The sequence below is a fragment of the Hyla sarda genome, chromosome 7, assembly GCF_029499605.1.
Source record: "Hyla sarda isolate aHylSar1 chromosome 7, aHylSar1.hap1, whole genome shotgun sequence".
Taxonomy (NCBI): Eukaryota; Metazoa; Chordata; class Amphibia; order Anura; family Hylidae; genus Hyla; species Hyla sarda.
The window spans coordinates 70,816,190-70,838,618 of NC_079195.1; the positions used below are offsets into that span (position 1 = coordinate 70,816,190).

General features: G+C 42.3%; 1 protein-coding gene across 1 annotated transcript in view; it reads right to left on the bottom strand.

Annotated features, from left to right (window-relative positions):
- Positions 1-5,096: 5,096 nt before the first annotated feature.
- Positions 5,097-22,429, bottom strand: part of TLX1 (T cell leukemia homeobox 1) — a 63,581-nt gene continuing 46,248 nt past the window's right edge. Inside the window, exon 3 of the mRNA XM_056529556.1 lies at positions 5,097-5,363. Coding sequence (XP_056385531.1) covers positions 5,318-5,363 — 46 coding nt within the window. The 3' untranslated portion in view covers positions 5,097-5,317. The remainder of the gene's footprint in view (positions 5,364-22,429) is intronic.

The window sequence follows — 22,429 nt, forward strand, 5'->3', positions numbered from 1 at the left end:
ATCCCTCTCTGACACAGAGGATCCACCACCAGCCTGCCGAATCCTGACAGCCATGTTAGAGAGGATTGTTATTTGTGACCTGTATACTATGGGACCAACATAACTTGTGACCTGCATATCAAGAGATGGACCAGTGTCATATCTGTGGTAGGACGCTGTACATGTGCTCCATAACATCACCCCAAAATCTTTCATGGCTTCAGGCTGGACCTAGTGGTATGCCTAGCTACCATTTTAGAGAACCTGCAAGCCCCAGTTCTGTGAGTTCACTGGAAGCCATCTTGTTAGTCTGCAGTCACATTACCTTTTTCATGATCCGGCTGGGAAATATCAAAACTGGGAGCTCCCTCATCCCAGCCGTACCGGCCCCGAATCTCATTGACTTAAATGTGCTGACCGGAGTCAGATAGTGACTCTGGTCGGCTCATTTTTGCCCCGTATCTGGTTTTGTGACTGGACTTAAAACCATAGTATACTACAGTTAAAGTCACTATCTAACTCCGGTCGGCACATTTAAGTCAGGGTGCATTCACACCACGTTTTTGCAATACAGTTCTCGTATCAGGTTTATGATGAAAAACTGATTCCTCAAAACCTGACTAAACTGTATCAAAACGTGTGTACAAATTTTAACAAGTATACGGTTTAAAAATGATGTCCATTTGCATCCGTTTTTTAAGAAAAAACACGTATACTTTTTTAACTTTTCACATTCTGAATAAAGTTTCACTTGTATGATTGAAATTTCAAGAAAAAAACTGTGCAAAGTCAAAAACCGTATGGTGAAAACCGTATGGAACCGTATGCAGATACAGTTCTGTACGGTTCCCATTGACTCCCATGTTAAAAAAAAAAACATATATACGGTTTAATACAGTTTTTCACCCGGACCAAAAACCGTGGTAGGCTATGGTTTTGGATACAGGAAAAAAACTGGCAAAACCGTACAGGATGCAAAATGGACACAACCTGATGCATCTTTTGGCATACGGTTTTCAATGGAGAGTCAATGCATACGGTTTTCAATAAAGTTCCTTACGGTTTTCACATAGAAAAATACGGGAACTGTATTGCAAAAACGTGGTGTGAATGCAGCCTCAATGAGATTCGGCACTGGCTGGGATACGGGAGCGCCTGGATCCAGCAGCCAGATCTCAGAAACGTAATGTGAATGCAGCCTTGCAAAAGCTACCTTGGGAAGAATAAAGGGACTACTGACACATATACACAGGTAAAATCAGAGAACTACTAGTACCAGCTTTCTTCATGAAACTAGCCCTTGCTCCAGCCAATTCTGCTTGAATTAGAGTTTAAGAAACTATGCTTCCATTTCTTGTGGAAGAGTTTAATCCAGATATAGATTGTTTGTATTCCTTTATTCTAGTGTCCGGCTTTATATCTGCACTGTAATATCAAGGGCACCCTAAAAGCACCACCAGTATTTTTAGGAAAAACCAGGAGTGTACCTGTCAGTTGAAATGTAACCTACTGACACATAGAAATGTTAAATGTTCTGATCTGTCACGGTCTCAGAACTGACACCTCCCTAATCATTAGAATGAGTAGGGAAGAGCTTGAGGTAGTGTGCTTCACCCCCTGGCTCTCAGTGCCGAGCCAGAGTGAACTGCTTGTTCTCATGATTGGTAGAAGTTTAGCACTGAGACACCGACCAGTCGAGATTTTTGACATATCTTTGTGATATGTTAAAAGTTTTTAGGTTTTTTTTTTAAATGAAATGACATTTTAATGAAATGATTTGCATATTTTCTCTGCTTTTGACCCATTCCTGGTTTGGGGCAAAAATACTGACCAAAGTACTATGTGTGACCTTGGCCTTACAGTAAGATGGTCACATCATTTTACCCTGCTTATAAATATTTGACAAGCGGACAGACAAAGCAGCTAATAAACCTCATCCAGAATAGACATTATAGCCTGATCGCTAGGTTTCTTTGAGGAGAGAATGGGAGTAAGGTTTATGTTACATTAACTTGTTTGAACTGTATCACAGTAGTCCTGGAATTGACTATAGACAGAAGACATTGAATGACATTGTCTAACTGACTTCTTTATGGTTAATGCTCCTAATAAACCCAAATTCTTAACTCACCCCTGCATTACAAGGTTATAACAATGCTTCCCTATTGTCTTTGAAGAGTCAGTATGATTGAAGCTTTGGGGTGATATGTGCTTCCTAATAGGCTCTATGTATAACTTTTAGGCTTTCATTGTACTTTTTATGTTTACAATGAAAAGGGACAGAAATGTAAAGTCTTATACTCTAAGCATTCATTCCCATTGTGTGGTGTCCCGGTACCGCATTCCATACGGCCCCTATTTATGTATGGGTCCCCATAGTCAGAGTCCCTAGGACGTAGCGATCCCTGTCATCCAGTCTACCCCTAGTCGCCTCTATTTCAGTTTATAGATCGTTATTTTATGCAAAGGTTAATGTAAATAGGATAGCATATATGTAAATAAATGGTTAATTACTTGTTTCCACAGCGTTGCAGGACCTGCGGGTCATGTGACTCGGTGAACTCTATGGTATTAAGCTTAAGGACCTTTGGAGGCCCTGTGACGTAAGCAATCCCATTACACCATGTAATGGTGAATGGCAGATGTTCGGACCAATCAGATTTGCCCCGCCCCCTGCCCATATAAGGGAGCGGCGGCCATGTTTCTCTCTCTTGTTCCTGGGTTGCTTAGCAAGCAACAGCTCTCTTACCTCGTGGGCTGTCATGAGAGAAGGATCTGCGCAGCAACTAACGCAGTGAGTTAGGCCTGAACCTTGCGGCCACCGGTGAACAATCTAATTATAGAGTGTATCAATTCCCAAACACTCTGCAGCATCACCGGACCTAATAACTCCCCTAAATCCGGACGGATCTGCAAATCTCTCCCTAAATTCAGAGACTGTATCATTAACTCAAGGTCCGCAACAATTGTCAGTCACTAAGTAACCTAAGGACTGTTTATATGAGACTGTTACTGTGCCGTGGATATTGCAAGCACTTCGGTAAAGTTGTTCACGTTCAAGTTCAATCTCTTCAGTCATTTCATGCACCTATCGTTACTGGGAAGGGCGGCGATAGGCCGGAACATTGATTCAGCATACCAGCCCTCAGCCTGGCATCACGAACTATAGGGTTAACATTAACCCCTCATATACCATACCACCACCACCCTACACCCCCCAAGGGCTACCACAATTGTGTGTGTGAATCTGCCAAAAAAGCTATACTTCAAAGGAGTATTCCAGACAATTTAAAGGAGTATTCCAGTATTCTTATCGTAGGGGGCCCGCTACCTGCCACTGGGCAGCGGACCCCCCACGATCAGACATATTATCCCCTATCCTTTCTACCTGGCATTACTGCGGCTCTGCGCAGCTATTGCGCATGTCGTCGGCCTCGCTGAGGTCCCCCCATCATACAGATCTATGGGAAATGCGGGGATACACAAACGCCTCCCAGAGATACATGAAGGGGCGGTTTGGTATCATATAAACAGTGGTGTTTTAACATATGGGTGGTTTTGGTGTCTGCCAAGGGCCCAGTGTTCAGAGTAGGCCAACATTCATCAGCCAACCACCTTCTTAAAAAATTGCTCCACACTTTCTCAGTAGTCATAAATAAGAGACATAAGAGTTATGGGGCAACTACTTACCTGTCAGCCATGGGTGAAATTATACAGTCCGGGGTGTTTGCCTAATACACACCCCTGACTCTATAATCCCGCACTGTATATTTCCGCACATCACAATGGGTTACAATGAGTTACTCCCATTATTAAAATTAAGCTCACACCTATCTGACGATCTCATGTATTGTAAGACCAAATGATAAACTTTAATATCTCAGAAACGGAAGAGTATATCAAAAATACCTAAAAAGGTGCAGGATCGGGGCACCCTAAACTATTTACTGATATTACAATTTCTTTTTTTGTTTGCCACAGGTCGTTTTTAAGGGGGGGGGGATATTACCTTCCTATTACCTACCTAGCTCATTTAGGGTATACCTATTACCTACCTAGGTAATATTGGGGAGACCTTTTACCTACCTGCCTATCTAAATGATATAGTAGGGGTACCATTTAACTAGCTTAGTATAAGCTAATATGAAGAGGGGTACTTATTACCTACCAACCTGCCTGATTAATATTGAGGCTAATTACTACCTACCTTCCTAAACAATATGAATGGTCTACCCATTACCTCTCAGCTAACATTGGGGTTATATATTACCTACCTACCTGCCTAGCTAACATGGGGGAGATACCTGTTACCTACCTCTGGTAGTTGTAAAGAAGTAACATACACTTATCCCAACTGGAAGGTGAGGATGCGAGAGAACCATGATTTGCCTTACCCTCAACTACAGGGCACATTACCACCCCATTGAGGGAGGGGGAGCACCAAAATGAATTTTCCCCCTTTGTGCAGGAAAGCCTAGGTACACTTCTGCATGATTAACATCAGAAATTGGTCATGTCAAAAAATCTTCTCCAGTCCTTAGCTCAAGTAAATTTCATAGTCCAGTGCACAGAGATTGAGAACAATGTGCCACTATTATTATTATTATTATTATTATTATTATTATTAACACTGCCTCTTAAAGGGGTACTCCGCTGCCCTGCTTCTGGAGCTCCGCTCACCAGCGTCCGGAAGTTTATTGTTCCGAACAGCTGTGTTTGGGCTTCCGTGTTCAGGGCCGCCCCTCGTGATGTCATGCCTGCCCCCTCAACGAAAGTCTATGGGAAGGGGGCGCGACGACCATCGCGCCCCCTTCCCATACACTTTCGTTGAGGGGGCGGGCGTGATGTCACGAGGGGTCGGGAGTGACGTCATGCGGGGCGGCCCTGAACACGGAAGCCCGCACACAGCTGTTCGGAACAATAAACTTCCGGACGCTGGCGAGCGGAGCTCCAGAAGCAGGGCAGCGGAGTACCCCTTTAATACATGTGGCACATCTTATTCCAGCGCACACTAAAACTTAAGATTGGCAAGTAAAACGTTGGTTGGTTTTAAATAGTAAACACTTCTAGAAAAAAGACCACTCAGAGTACACTGACAATAGTTTTTTATATGATCATTTTTTTTATAATATTTCAGCTGCTTTAAATAAACATCCAGCAGATACAATTGATGAATCCCCAGAATTGAAGCATGACTCGGACAAACATACATGTATCCAAGGGAAATAATAGGAGGGCAGACTAGATGGGCCATGTTGTCTCCTTCCGCTGACAGTCTTCTCCATTTCTCCGTTTCAAACACGTATTCACTCAACTCCCATCCGCATTGTTGTTTATTTTACCAATCCATTCCTTGCCCTGTAGAGGTCGCTGTTGGACAATGTCTGTTAGAAAGACAAGAATGGAAGTGATTCTATTAGATGGGTATGTAAAGTTTCTAGAAAGGGTCTTGTGTCACTATAAAGTATAGCAAAGATTCACATTAAAAGGAGGGTTGGAAGATGGAGTTTCCCTATGTCACAATGATGGGGGGTATTTATGAAGCAATTTACTCTTGTTTTCTGGGGTTTATTTGGCGCAAAAATATGATGGAGTGCGTTTTTTGCGCCTATTGTTGCGCCTTTTCATTTCCGCACATTCCTTTCCTTGGCAGCAGTATGTGTGTTTTCAGTCAGATTTTTGCAGTGTCAGGAATTTATGAAAATGCGGCTTTTTAAAAAGGCGCAAAATTTGGTGCAAACCCTTTAAAAAGGCACAAATCACCTCCATAAAAAGTAGCATAGAAAGCACACATTACAAAAATTAGTTGAAATCACTTGTTAATATAAGCAGACCATCTTGTTATTGAAATATATATACTTTGTGTATATATATATATATATATATATATATATATATATTTCCTATAAAAAAATGTAACAAAAAAAATATTACTTAAAAAAAATTTACATTTGGAAAAAAATGTAAATATGGTTAGGATGGACATGTTTAAAAGTCTGGATATTTGGTACAATGAATGGGGTACTCCACTGGAAAACATTTTTTTTTTAATCAACTGGTGCCAGAACGTTAAACAGATTTGTAAATTACTTCTATTAAAAAATCTTAATCCTTCCAATACTTATCAGCTGCTGTTATGATCCCCAGGAAGTTCTTTTTGAATTTCCTTTCTGTCTGACCACAGTGCTCTCTGCTGACACCCCTGTTCATTTTAGGAACTGTCCAGAGCAGGATAGGCTTTCTGTGGGGATTTGCTTGTACTCTGGACAGTTGCTAAAATGGACAGAGGTATCGGCAGAGAGCACTGTGGTCAGTCAGAAAGGAAATTTAAAAAGAAAAGAACTTCCTGTGGATCATAACAGCAGCTGATAAGTACTGGAAGGATTAAGATTTTTTCATAGAAGTCATTTACAAATCTGTTTTATCTTTCTGGAACCAATTGATAAAAAAAAAAAAAAAGTGGTTTCCAGTGGAGTATCCCTTTAAGTTAAACACACAAGGAATCACCTCTGAAAGATCTTCCTGTAACACTCACCCATAAGGTGGGAAAATTCACACACATTAGATGTGTCATTTTTGAAATTGCACTAAATTTATATCCCAATTTATGGCTTTTTGTAAATTTGGTGCAGTGAGTTAAAAAGCCACCCATGAAAATAAGGAGTAAAAAAAACACAAATACTACAGCCATTATTTGTAAATACCCCCTGACGTCTTTAACAAAGATAATGGGCCTTATTTACTAAGAGTGTGGGAAATGTTGTTTTAGACTTGCAGGATTCCTCTCTATTTACTATTGGGAAAAGTTGGGAAAATTATCTGACCAGCTTTTTCTAGGTGGAAATTTTTTAGCCATTTATCCACAGGATTTTCTGTGAATTCAAAAGTAAACAGATTGGGTTGTGAAACCACACCCCATTTGGGGTCTGCCGTGCCCCTCTGCGTCAGACCACACCCAGAGGTCAAGTTCTGGCGAAAAAAGTGTGGGAACTCACCCAAGATTTACACTCAAGGGCTGGCCCTGCAGGACTCTTGCTAATGGGACAGTGTTCCTGCTGTAGAAAAAGTGCAGGAACTGAGTTCCCATGCGTTCCTGCAGGACTTGAGCCCTGACTATGCCCCTTTTTGGCTTTTCGCAGTGCAATGTTGGGTTTGTCGGATTTTCCTGGCACACGCGGGCGCAGACTGGTGCAGACATGTCTCAGACACTCTGCGCCAAAAAAACCTGACAAAAACTGGTCGGTTTCAGCTTAGTAAATGAGGCCCAATATATTATGTGCTTCTACATAGCGTCTTGGAGTTTGGTGCACCCATACAAAGCTTGAACTGTATGTAAATGAAGGTGCCAGTCTGCATAATTGGCATGTGGCAACACCCGTTGGCCTCGTTTGGCCTCTCCATCTATCAGACCAGTGATTCCCAAACAGGGTCCCTCCAGCTGTTGCAAAACTACAACTCCCAGCATGCCTGGACAGACCACACATAGAATACTGTGTACAGTACTGTGCACCAGTGTACAAGAAAGATGTAGTGGAGCTGGAGAGGGTTCAAAGACGGCCAACCAGGGTAATATGGGGAATGGGAGGACTACAGTACCCAGAAAGATTATCAGAATTAGAGTTATTTAGTTTAGAAAAAAGAAGGCTTAGGGGAGACCTAATAACTATGTATAAATATATCAGGGGACAGTACAGAGATCTCTCCTATGATCTATTTATACCCAGGAATGTATCTATAACAAGGGGGCATCCTCTACGTCTAGAGGAAAGAAGGTTTCTACACCAGCACAGATGGGGGTTCTTTACTGTAAGAGCAGTGAGACTGTGGAATTCTCTCCCAGAGGAGGTGGTCATGGTGAACTCTGTAAAAGAATTCAAAACGGGTCTGGATGCATTTTTGGAGAATAATAACATTACAGGTTATGTATATTCGATTTATAGGGACAGAACGTTGATCCAGGGATTTATTCTGATGCCATATTTGGAGTCGGGAAGAAACTTTCTGGTACCAGTTGATTTAAAGAAAAAAATGTCCCCTTGTTTTCACCGGAGTTCCCCTTTAAGAGAGGTAACATTTTTAGTGATAAAAATGGTACCAGAAAACACTGGGGGTATAATGATGATGCTCTGTACGCTAGAATTGGGTACAGTGATTAGGCACAAGTTGTATTTGGCTTTCCAGTTTTCAGTGTATTTTTCCCCCCAATTGACACATTTTTTTTAAAAGTAAATGAGGCTTAGCAGGAGGTGGGGGGTCTCCTACGACCCAGCAGGTTAACCAGAAACTGGATAAGTTCATGACAAGGACAGAGTTGTCAGCAGAGGGCACTGTGGTCAGACTGAAAAGAACAACTCAACTTCCTGTGGAGCATACAGCAGCTGGTAAATCCTGGAAGGGTTAAGATTTTAAATAGAAGTAATTTACAAATCTGTTTAACTTTCTGGAAGCAGTTGAATTGAAGGAAAAATAAATTCCACTGGAGTACCCCTTTACTTCCTCTAATGTATTCCATAATATCATGGTGTTAGGAATTTATCATTATAGTCAGACTTTTTAAGTCTTCAGAAATAAGGTGTGAGAATGGGATTTCCTAGTTCTTTTTGTCTGCAAATTTGTTGAGCCCTTCTTAATGGGGTGGTGGATCTGTTGCTATCTGTTTGGAGCCAGTGAAAGGAAATCCGTAATTTGGAAAAAGCTAAAAAGAGATCCAGACAGTTCGTTTTAGATAGAGACGGTAGGTGAGGGTTGCCAGAAAAATTTGAAAAAATCTTAAAACAAAGGAGTGGGGGGGAGATTTATCAAAACCAGTCCAGAGGAAAAGTTGCCTAGTTGCCCATAGCCACCAATCAGATCGCTTCTTTCATTTTTTTAAAAGGCCTCTGAAGAATGAAAGAAACGATCTGATTGGTTGCTATGGGCAACTCAGCAACTTTTCCTCTGGACAGGTTTTGATAAATTTCCCCCTATGTCCTTGTCTTTCAGTAAGTGCTCTATTTCTTTCCAGAACCTTTTGATCATCTCCGCTCCACCACATTGAGGCTAAGTTTCCACTTGTTTTTTTTTTCTGGCAGTTTTGGAATACTACCACTGCAGTTTTTGAGCCAAAGTCAGAAGTGGATCCATAAGGGAGGAGAAGTATAAGTACTTCCTTTATATGTCCTATTCCTTTTCAATACTCTTCTGGCTTTGGCTCAAAAACTACAGTGATAGTCTTCCAAAAACTGCCAGAAAAAAAACCAAGTGGAAACTTAGCCATAGGATAGAGAATTTATTTGGGTACTGCATTTCCTGCATAGTTTATTAGTTTTATAGTATTTTTTGTTACAGCTATTTCAGGACAAAATTAAAGGGGTTATCCAGGAAAAAACTTTTTTATTTATTTATCAACTGGCTCCAGAAAGTTAAACAGATTTGTAAATTACTTCTATCAAAATGTTTTAATCCTTTCAGTACTTATGAGCTTCTGAAGTTAAGGTTGTTCTTTTCTGTCTAAATCCTCTCTGATGACACCTGTCTCGGGAAACGCCCAGTTTAGAAGCAAATCCCCATAACAAACCTCTTCTAAACTGGGCGTTTCCCGAGACAGGTGTCATCAGAGAGGATTTAGACAGAAATGAACAACCTTAACTTCAGAAGCTCATAAGTACTGAAAGGATTAAAACATTTTAATAGAAGTAATTTACAAATCTGTTTAACTTTCTGGAGCCAGTTGATATATATAAAAAAGTTTTTTCCTGGAATACCCCTTTAAGTCAACATAAACTTCAAAGGACAGTTCTAGTTTACTTCCCAACCTGCAAAAATACCCTCTGTTTAGTTCAACATTAGGAAGAATGGCTTTTATATAGTGACTAGCCTCTTCATTGGTTTTGAACCAGTGTAATACCGTTTTTTTCGCCGTATAAGACGCACTTTTTCTTCCCTAAAACTGGGAGGGGGGGGAAAGTTGGTGCGTCTTATACGTCAAATACGCATTAAAACCGGCGGTCCCTGCGGCCATCAACGTCCAGGACCCGCGGCTAATACAGGGCATCACCGATCGTGGTGATGCCCTGTATTAACCCTTCAGACGCGGCGATCAAAGCTGAACGCCGCATCTGAAGCGAAAGTGACACTAAACCGGCTGCTCAGTCGGGCTGTTCGCGGCGTCCCGAACAGCTTATAGGACACCGGGTGGGACATTACCTGCCTCCTCGGTGTCTGCTCCGTGCTGGGATCCCCTGCATGGCCGGCAATCTCCTTCGTCGTCATCACGTCGTCGCGCACGCCGTCCCGTCATCCAATAGGAGCTGCATGCGTAGCGGCGTGATGGCGGCGATGGAGAGCAAGGATACCGGGCAGCAGAGACGTTTCGGAACGACAGCGATGGAGGGCGACATCCAGGGCAGCGGTCCGGAGTGGCGGGGACACGTGAGTATTACCTCCTATATCAGTGGTCTTCAACCTGCGGACCTCCAGATGTTGCAAAACTATGACTCCCAGCATGCCCGGACAGCCAACGGCTGTCCGGGCATGCTGGGAGTTGTAGTTTTGCAACATCTGAAGGTCCGCAGGTTGAAGATCACTGTTCTATACTTTACATTGTATTTGGTTCAGAATCTTTATTTTCTAGATTTTTATGCTTTAAAATTGGGTGCGTCTTATATACCGGAGCGTCTTATATGTTGGAGCATCTTATATGGCGAAAAATACGGTAGTTGCAGATCACAACTGATAAGGCCCTTAAAGTTTGGGTTCTGATAAGTGTCCCATATCCAGCCATTGTTTCTTGTGTCTTCACATTCACTTCACACACTCTCTCAGTACATTCTCTTTCTTCTAAAAGCTTTACAAGTAGCGAATGACAGCTTAGGGCCTAGATGACAGGATCTAAATGGTAGATAGAAGACAGGTTTTCTAAAGTCACAGCTCCAGCCTTGGGCAACAGACAAGAGGTCTGGGCCTATTAACCATTTCATCATGGAGAGTTATTTGGGTGACAGGCCTAGGGATTCCTAACACTCTTTGCCAATGGCTAAAAAAAACTACATCCACCAGAGCTCTTAGCACTTGAAGAGCCCGGAACACATTTCATGGATGCCTGTTAAGTTCAACAGCATCATAGGCCTACAACAAATACCGTACATGTGAAAACCTTTAACATTTGCTTCTATGGACATGTGTCAATGCAGAATTCTTCCTTCAATAACATATGTGCCAGGACTGATTGACTATTTAGCCATTAGGGCAGAATTTGAGGACCCATGGCCAGCAAGAATTTCCCAGCAATGATTTAGTGATAAAAGACCTTAATGTTTAGGAAAGTTCCTGGTCAATAAAACACCAATGACCTTAAATGGACACAGTCAGATGCCCATGTCATTGATGAAAATTGAAATGATTTAAAATATTTAATAAAGAAACCAGCTCCCAAAATCCCACCACTAGTGGTCCCCATACCTATTGGGACACTAAACAGTCCGGCAGCAGCATCAGGCTTGTCCATGAGTCATGGACAAGAGATGACTCATGGACAAGGCTACATGAGCAGACACACAGGTATGCTTTAAGGCCTTGTGCACACAGCAGATCTATGTGCATGGAGACTGTTCAGCAGTACACCGAGGCTTTGGGGGAAATTTACAAAAGCTTTGCTTACAAGCTGGTCCTAAGCTGGTCAGCCCTTAGATTCTGTAGATTTATTAAGAAGGAGCGTGTCTCTTAAAGGGGTACTCAGGTGGAAAATGTTTTTTTTTTGTTTTTGTTTTTTTAAATCAACTGGTGCCAGAAAGTTAAACAGATTTGTAAATTACTTCTATTAAAAAAAATCTTAATCTTTCCAGTACTTATTAGCTGTTGAATCCTACAGAGGAAATCATTTTCTTTTTGGAACACAGTTCTCTCTGCTGACATCATGAGCACAGTGCTTTTTGCTGACATCTCTGTCCAGAGCAGCATATGTTTGCTATGGGGATTTTCTCCTACTCTGGACAGTTCTTAAAATGGACAGAGATGTCAGCAGAGAGCACTGTGCTCGTGATTCAGCAGAGAGCTCTGTGTTCCAAAAAGAAAAGAATTTCCTCTGTAGTATTCAGCAGCTAATAAGTACTGGAAGGATTAAGATTTTTTAATAGAAGTAATTTACAAATCTGTTTAACTTTCTGGCACCAGTTGATTTAAACAAAAAAAAGTTTTCCACCGGAGTACCCCTTTAATAATCTGCCCCTTCAGCCCATTTGCTGTGCTTTGAAATCTACACCAACTAAGATCTTGCGTAGATTTCCATTACAATTTACTCCAGCTCTCTGGCATAAGTTGTGCCGTAGACCAAACCCCTTTGACACTAAGCTCCACCCACTTGGCGAGCTTAGTGTAATTTGGCAAAAAGTTGCACAAATTTGCACAAGCTGGGGACTTTTCTACACATCATCACCAATACAGTGGGTTAAAAAAGACACCCCCTCCCTCCCATTTAGCTAACCAAGATGTGATGCCATTGCCACCATTGCCTCTTGAGAAAGCCGCGGAGGTGGCGAAACATGTAGAGGCGGCAATAGTGTTTTGTTTTTAAGCGATACCAGTTTGTTACCCTCTATACAATTAGCCACTGCAGGGCTATCAGCGGAGAAATAGTGGTGACTATTCTCTTAACTCAGATGTTATAAGCACTAGGTACACCTGGTATTAGTTCTAATCTTTATTTTTGGGACATTTTGTGTGCATTTAATAAAAGTTATTTTTTAAGGGGTAAGTAATAGGGGTTTTTCACCCCGGGCTCAGGCCCTGGGGTTTATTGTTTCGTTGGTAATTGACCTCTTACTACCCCAAGGGTAGTCTTGTTTAATTTTCTACACATCATCACCAATACAGTGGGTTAAAAAAGACACCCCCTCCCTCCCATTTAGCTAACCAAGATGTGATGCCAACATATGCTATCATAATACAAAGACCTTTGCCTCATAAAGCAATGCTTAGACTTCTATGAGCACCATAGTATAGCTGTATACACATAAAAGTTATAATAATGAAGTAGCATGAGCCCTTAAAGGGGTTTTTCAGGGAAAGACACATTTTTGCAAAGACCTCAAGTTGGTTTAAAAATTACAAAAAAAGGGATACTCACCCGCTCGATCTCCGACTACTGCCATTTCTACATTTCCTTGGTCCCCATTGTTCCTGCTGATGTCTTGACACATGTGAAATGTCCACTTAGCGAATCACATGCTGTAGTGGTGAACCATCTCACCAGATGCTTGACTTAAAAGAGCGCTTCCTTCACGTCAGTTGAGATGTCACCAGAAAGCAGGGCATCCAACTCTGTTGCGATAGGGCAGGTGAGTAGCCTATATTTTTTACTCATCAACCTGAAAATGAATGATCTCCCTGGACAACCCCTTTAACCCCTTAAGGACGCAGGACGTAAATGTACGTCCTGGTGAGGTGGTACTTAACGCACCAGGACGTACATTTACGTCCTAAGCATAACCGCGGGCATCGGAGCGATGCCCGTGTCATGCGCGGCTGATCCCGGCTGCTGATCGCAGCCAGGGACCCGCCGGCAATGGCCGACGCCCGCGATCTCGCGGGCGTCCGCCATTAACCCCTCAGGTGCCGGGATCAATACAGATCCCGGCATCTGCGGCAGTTCGCGATTAAAATGAACGATCGGATCGCCCGCAGCGCTGCTGCGGGGATCCGATCATTCATAACGCCGCACGGAGGTCCCCTCACCTTCCTCCGTGCGGCTCCCGGCGTCTCCTGCTCTGGTCTGTGATCGAGCAGACCAGAGCAGGAGATGACCGATAATACTGATCTGTTCTATGTCCTATACATAGAACAGATCAGTATTAGCAATCATGGTATTGCTATGAATAGTCCCCTATGGGGACTATTCAAGTGTAAAAAAAAATGTAAAAAAATGTAAAAGTAAAAGTAAAAAAAAAGTGAAAAATCCCCTCCCCCAATAAAAAAGTAAAACGTCCGTTTTTTCCTATTTTACCCCCAAAAAGCGTAAAAAACATTTTTTATAGACATATTTGGTATCGCCGCGTGCGTAAATGTCCGAACTATTAAAATAAAATGTTAATGATCCCGTACGGTGAACGGCGTGAACGAAAAAAAATTAAAAAAGTCCAAAATTCCTACTTTTTTAATACATTTTATTAAAAAAAAAATTATAAAAAATTTATTAAAAGTTTTTTATATACAAATGTGGTATCAAAAAAAAGTACAGATCATGGCGCAAAAAATGAGCCCCCATCCCGCCGCTTATACGGAAAAATAAAAAAGTTATAGGTCATCAAAATAAAGGGATTATAAACGTACTAATTTGGTTAAAAAGTTTGTGATTTTTTTTAAGCGCAACAATAATATAAAAGTATATAATAATGGGTATCATTTTAATCGTATTGACCCTCAGAATAAAGAACACATGTCATTTTTACCAGAAATTGTACGGCGTGAAAACAAAACCTTCCAAAATTAGCAAAATTGCGTTTTTCGTTTTAATTTCCCCACAAAAATAGTGTTTTTTGGTTGCGCCATACATTTTATGATATAATGAGTGATGTCATTACAAAGGACAACTGGTCGCGCAAAAAACAAGCCCTCATACTAGTCTGTGGATGAAAATATAAAAGAGTTATGATTTTTAGAAGGCGAGGAGGAAAAAATGAAAACGTAAAAATTAAATTGTCTGAGTCCTTAAGGCCAAAATGGGCTGAGTCCTTAAGGGGTTAATGTCTGATCATTCTAAGGGGGGGGGGGGGTCACATATGAAAACCCATAGATGAACCCACCCTAAAACTTAACTCAACTGATGCTACAACTGATGACAACATGAATCAGTTGTCATCAGTTCTTTGGCCTCCAGCATCCATTTTTTCTGAATGCCAGACAGGGGAACGCAGCAAGATGTGTTCTCCTGCCGGTGAAGGTCCAGCCTGTCCAACTGTCCATCAAATTAATGGGATCAGTTCTTGCATCAGGTTCCTTCTGGTGCTTTTTAGCAAGCAACTGAGAGAATTTTTGTGATGACTGATGCTGGACATATGTGAACGAACCCTTACAGATATAGAATGGATGATAGAATGGAAATGCAGGAAATCCTGTGATTTTCATCTCTTAAATGGGTACTCCACTGGCCAGCGTGGAACTAAATGTTCCAAATGCTGTTTTCGCTCTGTGGGGGTCGGCCACGCCCCCTCGTGATACGGCAATGCCCCCTCAATGCAAGTCTATGGGAGGGGGCATGACAGCTGTTGCGCCCCTCCCATAGACTTGCATTGAGGGGTCGTGGTCGTGACATCACAAGGGGGCGTGGTTGACCCCCACAATGTGAAAACAGCGTTTGGAAAATTTAGTTCCACACTGGCCAGTGGAGTACCCATTTAAGAGATGAAAATCACAGGATTTCCTGCATTTCCATTCTATCATGATAGTGAGATAAACTGTTCATTTATAGACGTTACATCCAATTACCCAGTGGTTTGTATTAATAGGAGAGGTCTGACCAGTAGCAAGGATTCCCAAGTTAGGACAGAGCATGCCATAGAGATTTAGAGCACTTCTTTTGACAAAAGACACATTCCTTTAGGATCCTTGTTATTTGTAAAATGAGTTTCCCAGAAGTCGACTTAGTTATTTTAATGAACTACGTGTTAGGAACAAACTCTAGTAATAATGTTCACAAGTGTTACACTATTTAAATATAGAAGCTAATCCTTCTGTATACAACCATGTACTCATTATATGTTGCAGAACATATTCATATTTGCTTTGATGTGTGAATAGTTGAGTCCATTGAATTGTATTAACCTTTATTTTGCCTGAACTTGTTTGTTAGTCCTTCCATATCTCTAAACCTGTTGGTATAGCCTCCTATGGGTGCACACTGTACCTCTTTGATCCTCTGGCTTTATTTAAAGGGGTACTACCTTGCTGACAACTTATCCCCTATCTAAAGGATCGGGGATAAGTTGTCTGATCGCGTGGGGTCCCGCCGCTGGTGACCCCCGCGATCTCGCACGCAGCACCCCGCTCTCATCAGGCCCCGGAGCGAACATCGCTCCGGGTCTGATGACTGCCGATCACGGGGCCGGAGTATCGTGATGCCACGGCTCTGCCCCCTTGTGACGTCATGCTCCGCCCCCTCAATGTAAGTCTATGGTAGGGGGCGAGACAGCTGTCTCGCCCCCTGCCATAGACTTACATTGAGGGGGCGGAGCGTGACGTCACACGGGGCAGGGCTGTGACATCACAATCACCAGCCCCGTCATCAGACCCGGAGCGGATGTTCGCTCCGGGGCCTGATGAGAGCGGGGTGCTGCGTGCGAGATCGTGGGGGTCACCAGCGGCGGGACCCCGCGCGATCAGGCAACTTATCCCCGATCCTTTAGATAGGGGATAAGTTGTCAGCACGGTAGTACCCCTTTAAAGGCACGCAGAGGCTTCTTCCTCATTCTCAAAAGCACCTTATGGTGTCAACCTTATTGCCTTGCTTTCACTCCCAGGGAACCCTTAGAATCCGTTCAAACAACAGAAATTCAGCAAGGATCTTCCTTACTGAATTTCTACAGTGGATCCGCAATCTTCCTGCATAAGGCAGAAACAACCTGGATTTGGCAATCTGTCTTGAACATAAGCGCAGTCTCATAGACATGTTCAATTTTCCGCCGGAATCCGATTCCTCTTAAGAGGTTCCATTGCAGAACTTCCAACATGTGAACAGAGCAGCAGAATCCTACTGAGATCAACGGGAGGCTGCTGCAATCGGAATCTGTGCCGAATTTCAATTTGGAAATTCTGCACTGAATTTCTGTAGTGTAAACGAGCCCTTACATCTATTACTACAGGAAAGAATCTTGCAGGGAAAGGTTCCAGAGAACTACTGAGAGTGCAAATAGTGAATATGAATGTTAATGAGGTTGTACTATGGTCATACAAACCTTGCCTTATCTTGAACACAAAATAAGGTTTTGTCATCCAATTCCAGGTGGCAGTAGAGAGCACTGTGGTCAGACAGAAAAGAACAACTCAACTTCCTCTGTAGTATACAGCATCTGATAAGTACTGGAAGGGTTAAGATTTTTTAATAGAAGTCATTTACAAATCTGTTTAACTTTCTGGCACCAGTTGATTTGAAAACAATTGTTTTCCATCAAAGTACCCATTTAAATAGAGGGTGTCTATTCCAGGTTTGGCTTGTTACCACTGTGGCCAAAAAAAGGTCACTGTCAATACATAGCTTAGGTTGCCCTGGTCACACACCTTTTTACAGTTTTCTGATACACCCTACCGTTTCCTTAGATATGAGGGTTTATACTTTGTCTGACAATTCAGAGAATCAGTCAGATGGGTGTGAACTTTATTTTAATAATGGGAGTGACTGGGCGGGATTATACAGTCGAAGGTTTGAATATTTTACGTTTGGCATTGTGTATGCCTAATATACACCCTGACTGTAGAAATCCCCCCCATCACCTGATCACTGGCCACTCCCATTATTAAAATTAGGTTCACGCCCATTTGACTGTTTCCCTGAATGGTCAAACTATTAACCCTCATATCTCAGGAATGGAAGGGCGTATGAAGAAATTGTAAAAAAATAAAAATAATAATAATAATAATTTGATCAGGACACCCTAAGCTATTTAATAAAAATGCAATCTTGTATTTTGGGAGTTGGTCACATATCCTCTTTAATAGTTGGTGAGAACATGAACATGGATTTGTTCCCCAACAGTATTAACAAACAAGGACATGGAGGATATATCTGAGCCCTTAAAGGTGTACTCCACCCCTAGACATCTTATCCTCTATTCAAAGGATGGGGGATAAGATGTCTGATCGTGGGGGTCCCACCACTGGGACTCCCCGTAATCTCTGCTGCGGCACCCCAGTCATTTGGTGCATGGAGCGAACTTTGCTCCGTGCCGGATGAATAGTTATGCAGCGCCGGAGGCTTGTGATGTCACAGCCATGCCCCCCTCGTCACGTGGCGGTGATGTGGCAGTGACATCATGAGCCCCTGGTGCTGCAGCCTGTGTTCTAAACGAATGCTGGTTGCTGCAGGGAGATCGCGGGGGTCCCAGTGGAGGGACCCCCATGATCAGACATCTTATCCTCTATCCTTTGGATAGGGGATAAGATGTCTTGGGGCAGAGTACCCCTTTAAAATAGTATTAGGGCACCCGGACCTTCTGCCACAGGTTTTTAGGAGTGTGTTGGGGTCAATGGAAGCAAACTGGAAAGCAAAATATGATAGAAAGAGCACATCATTTATGGACAAGGATATTATTTATCCGACTAATAGAAATAAGGCCAAAACTGAAAAAGAAATTATTTATTTTATTTACATGGTGTATAGACAACACTTGTTGCACTTTTTAAATCTCAATTTTGTAAATTGCAATGAAAATTGAATGTACATAACACATAAATAGTCGGTAGGCTGATACTGTGAAATAAAGATACAAATAAATAAAAAGTTCTAAAAATAAAAAAAACACACACATACAGGATGTGGCTGCCTTTCCTTCAGTCCCCTAATAGATGGGCTCTGTGCATAAACTTGTCTTCCTATACATGAACCCATTCTCTGCGGGGCAAAGGTTAAATTCCTGCACAAAGTCCGTCACCTCCATCTTCATAGGCGAGTCTGTACGCATCGATATGCTCGGCATCTATCAGTCCGTGCGTACTGTAAAGTCCTCAACGCATGTCAATATGTCATTCGTAGACATAAGCACCTCCTAAGTGCATCATTCAGAAATGAAAATAATGTGTCTCCTGAAACGCGGGAACAGGAATGAGAAAAAACTAAAGAGTATAGTAAAGGTAAATGCATAGAAGAACTACAGTCCATTACCTTACGGAATACAAAGTGATACAGAAGTGCTTGCCAAACAGTGATATACCTTTATTGGGATAGCGTGTGAATGGCATAGAGGGCTAATGCTCTCCGGCTGGTGTACAACTACAAATCCCAGCATGTCCTGACAGCGGAAACTACCCCAGCAAATACCGGACTAAAGACTTTTTTGTCTTGACCACAGTGCTCTCTGCTGACACCCGATGCCCGTATCAGGAACTGTCCAGAGCAGGAGAGAATCCCCATTGCAAACCTATGCTGCTCTGGACAGTTCCTGACACGGACAGAAGTGTCAGCAGAGAGCACTGTGGACAAGACAAAAAAGAAATTAAAAAAGAAAAGAATTTCCTCTGCAGCATACAGCTGCTAAAAAGTACTAGAAGGGTAAAGATTGTTTAATACAAGTCCTTTACAAATCTGTTTAACTTTTTGGCACTAGTTGATTTAAAAAAAAAAATTTCCACCGGAGTACCCCTTTAAGGGAGTTAAGAAACAGCCTGTGTATGGTATCAAATAGTACAATAAAGCAATTTACTAATATAATCTTCTTAGCCATAGTGCACAGATGTTCAAGCTGAGCTGCCTGACTATTAGCTGTGACACCACATCACACACTCTCTGAAAGCAGAGTTTCGGTGCCTGTCCCTGTGCCCCTCATTTCTGCTGAAGACCAGACCATTGATGTGAAGAAGGAGAGATCATATTATTGCTCATTAGATTTTAAGGCATGGGGAAACCTATCTCAGTCACAGTAGTTTCTGTCAGAACAGGCTCGCTGCCGTCTAATCTGAGAAAGGCTTCCTGCTGCCTTAAAGTCTTATAAGATGTAATACGAGCTCTCCTCTTCACATCACTGGTCCGTAGCAGAGGGAGGAGTAGACTGCATTCAGAGAGTGCAACAGGATGTTACAGCTACAAGCCAGACAGCATAATGGAAGGATCTGTGCACAATGGCTAAAACATTATATTAGTAAGCTTTATTTTACTTTTTGACACCATAGACAGGTTGCTTCTTTTGCCGGACAATCCCTTTAAGGTTGTATAATAGTGGGGGCAATGTTCATGCAATTTTATTACAACCGAATGTTTTAATGTAGCCTTTGCCTTAAATAAATATTTAATGCAATTAAATATTTCCTATATAGGTATTGTTCATTTTCAGATGATCATTTGCTATCTCTGCCTAAAGCTGGCCATACTCATAAGATAACATTGGCCGGATTGTGGTCAGTCAAGAGCTGTCTCTTCATGATCCCCATTCACAGGCCAAGCATGCATGTGTTTTCAAAAGAGGAAGAGGTAATCTGCTGCCAGACTCCTTTTTTGTTGTCTTATCTCTCCAAAAACATGTCTGATCCTTCTGTTCCTCAACATCTATCTTCGGAGGAGAAGTGGGAGTCCACTATAAATAATCTGCCACAATCAGTGGGTTTGGATGACACACGGGACATCTAATGTGCATGGCCGGCTTTAGACTCTACTATGTTGTGTTGTAGAAATGATGGTAGAAATGGTAATCTTTGCATGACTTGTTCTCATTGAAGTCAATGAACTTATAATGCACTCTCATGTATGTGCATATCATCACCATAAACAAACTTAATAGAAGTCGATGACTCTGGCTGCAGGATAACGTTTACAGCAACTTCTGAGACTTGTGTAAGGCTTTAGTGATCAGAATACAGATGTGCCAGAAGGCCTATGCAAGTCTATGGAACATCAGGCAAATCCTTATTCTGATCACTGAAGCCTTGCGCAAGTCTCGGAAGTTGCTGTGAAATGTAAACACACACAGTATCCTACCACAGGAGTCATCGGATTCATAAGTATCTGAATCAGTATTTTATTATTTTCCCAAACTTTCCGTAATAAGGGGACATTGTTGGCAGTTCTGTGCAATTGGAACTGCTGACAGTCCTAAATAGGCACTAGGAAGGGAAGAGCATGCATATTTCTGCTATTGGCCATTTAAAGGGGTACTCCATCCCTAGACATCTTATCCCCTACCCTTTTGGACATGTCTGACCATGGGGGTCCTGCAGCTGGGACCCCCGCAATCTCTGTGCAGTGCCCAGCATTTGTTTAGAATGCTGGGTGGCGGGGGGTCGTGATGTCACGACCACGCCCCTCGTGATGTCACACATGCCCCCTCAATGCAAGTCTATGGGAGGGGGCGTGGCGGTCACCACGCCCCCTCCCATAGACTTGCATTGAGGGGGCGTGGTGTGACATCATGAGGAACATGGTCGTGACATCACGACCCTTGCCGCCCACTCCAAGTGTTCGGAACAAAATGTTCCAAAAGTTGGGGCAGCGGAGTACCCCTTTAATGTCTTAACCGCAAACTACTGAAAAGTAGGTGAGACAAGATCTTCCCCTGAACTCCCTATAATGAGAGCCTCCATAGCCCCGCCTTTTACCAATGATTGACAGCTTCAGCGGTTTTCTGACAGAATACTACAGCTGTCAATCATTCATGAGAGGCAGGGCTAGAGAGGCTGTCATTATAGGGAGCCCAGGGAAAGATCCCGCCCCTCTGACATTAAAAAAAAAAATTCACAGTCATGCAAACTAATAGCAGAGGTATGTACACTCTTGTTTTCCCAGTGCCTATGATGGCTGTCAGCAGTTCATATCCCGTTCATACTATGGAATTTCCTCCACTTGCAGAAGAATCCCATTGATTTCAATAGAAGATCCACTGCACAGTTCACATATCAGTTGTTCTGTGAAAGAACTTTGATTCCGAGGAATTGGGATTCCCCCGAAAGAGTGAAGATGTTCAATGTCCCACCAGAAGTGCCATTTGTCAATGGGACTGCGTTTATGTTGCCCTGACCATTTTAGAATGGCGTGGGTCCACTGAGGAAATTCCGCAAAGAAATTCCTTGTACAATTGTGTGAACATACACTTAATTGGGATGCAGTTGCCCATAGCAACCAATCAAATGGCTTATTTCCCTTTCCGGAAGCCTTTTAAAAAAATAAAAGGAACGATCTGATTGGTTTCTAATGGCAACTGCTCCACTATTCCTCTGCACAGGTTTTACACCTAATGATAATTTGCTGTTATAAAACTCAATACAATTGCCTATGTACCCGCGGTATTGTATATATTTTTTTTTATACAGTGAAAAGAAGCAAAAACTCTGCACACTCTGCAAATACATTGCATGACTTATCTTGTTCTGAAAGGAGTTATCTAGCCCATGCAAATGAATGTCCTATCCTCCATTCTCTTCAATACTTACAGCTGCTTCTCCTTGCAGTCCCTGTGCTTTTAGTTGCAGCAGTGTAAGGAACTCTATTGTTATTTTGTTCATATGAATGGGATAATGCTGCAGTTCTTTGCTCTGCCCCAACAAAAACATGGTGATTGTAAAGACGACCGCGAATAATACTCAAAGTCAAACCCCCACCATTCTTTTATTGGTGACTAAGGGCCCCTTCACCCTACCATCGGGCTCCGTTATGTAAAGCTCCGTCGGCAGTTCTGTCAAGTTTAGTAGAGAAAAAAGTAGTGCAAGGAAGCTCATTTTTTTTCTCCGCTAAACTCCTGTAAAATAACCGGATCACCGACAGACCCCATGCAAATGAATG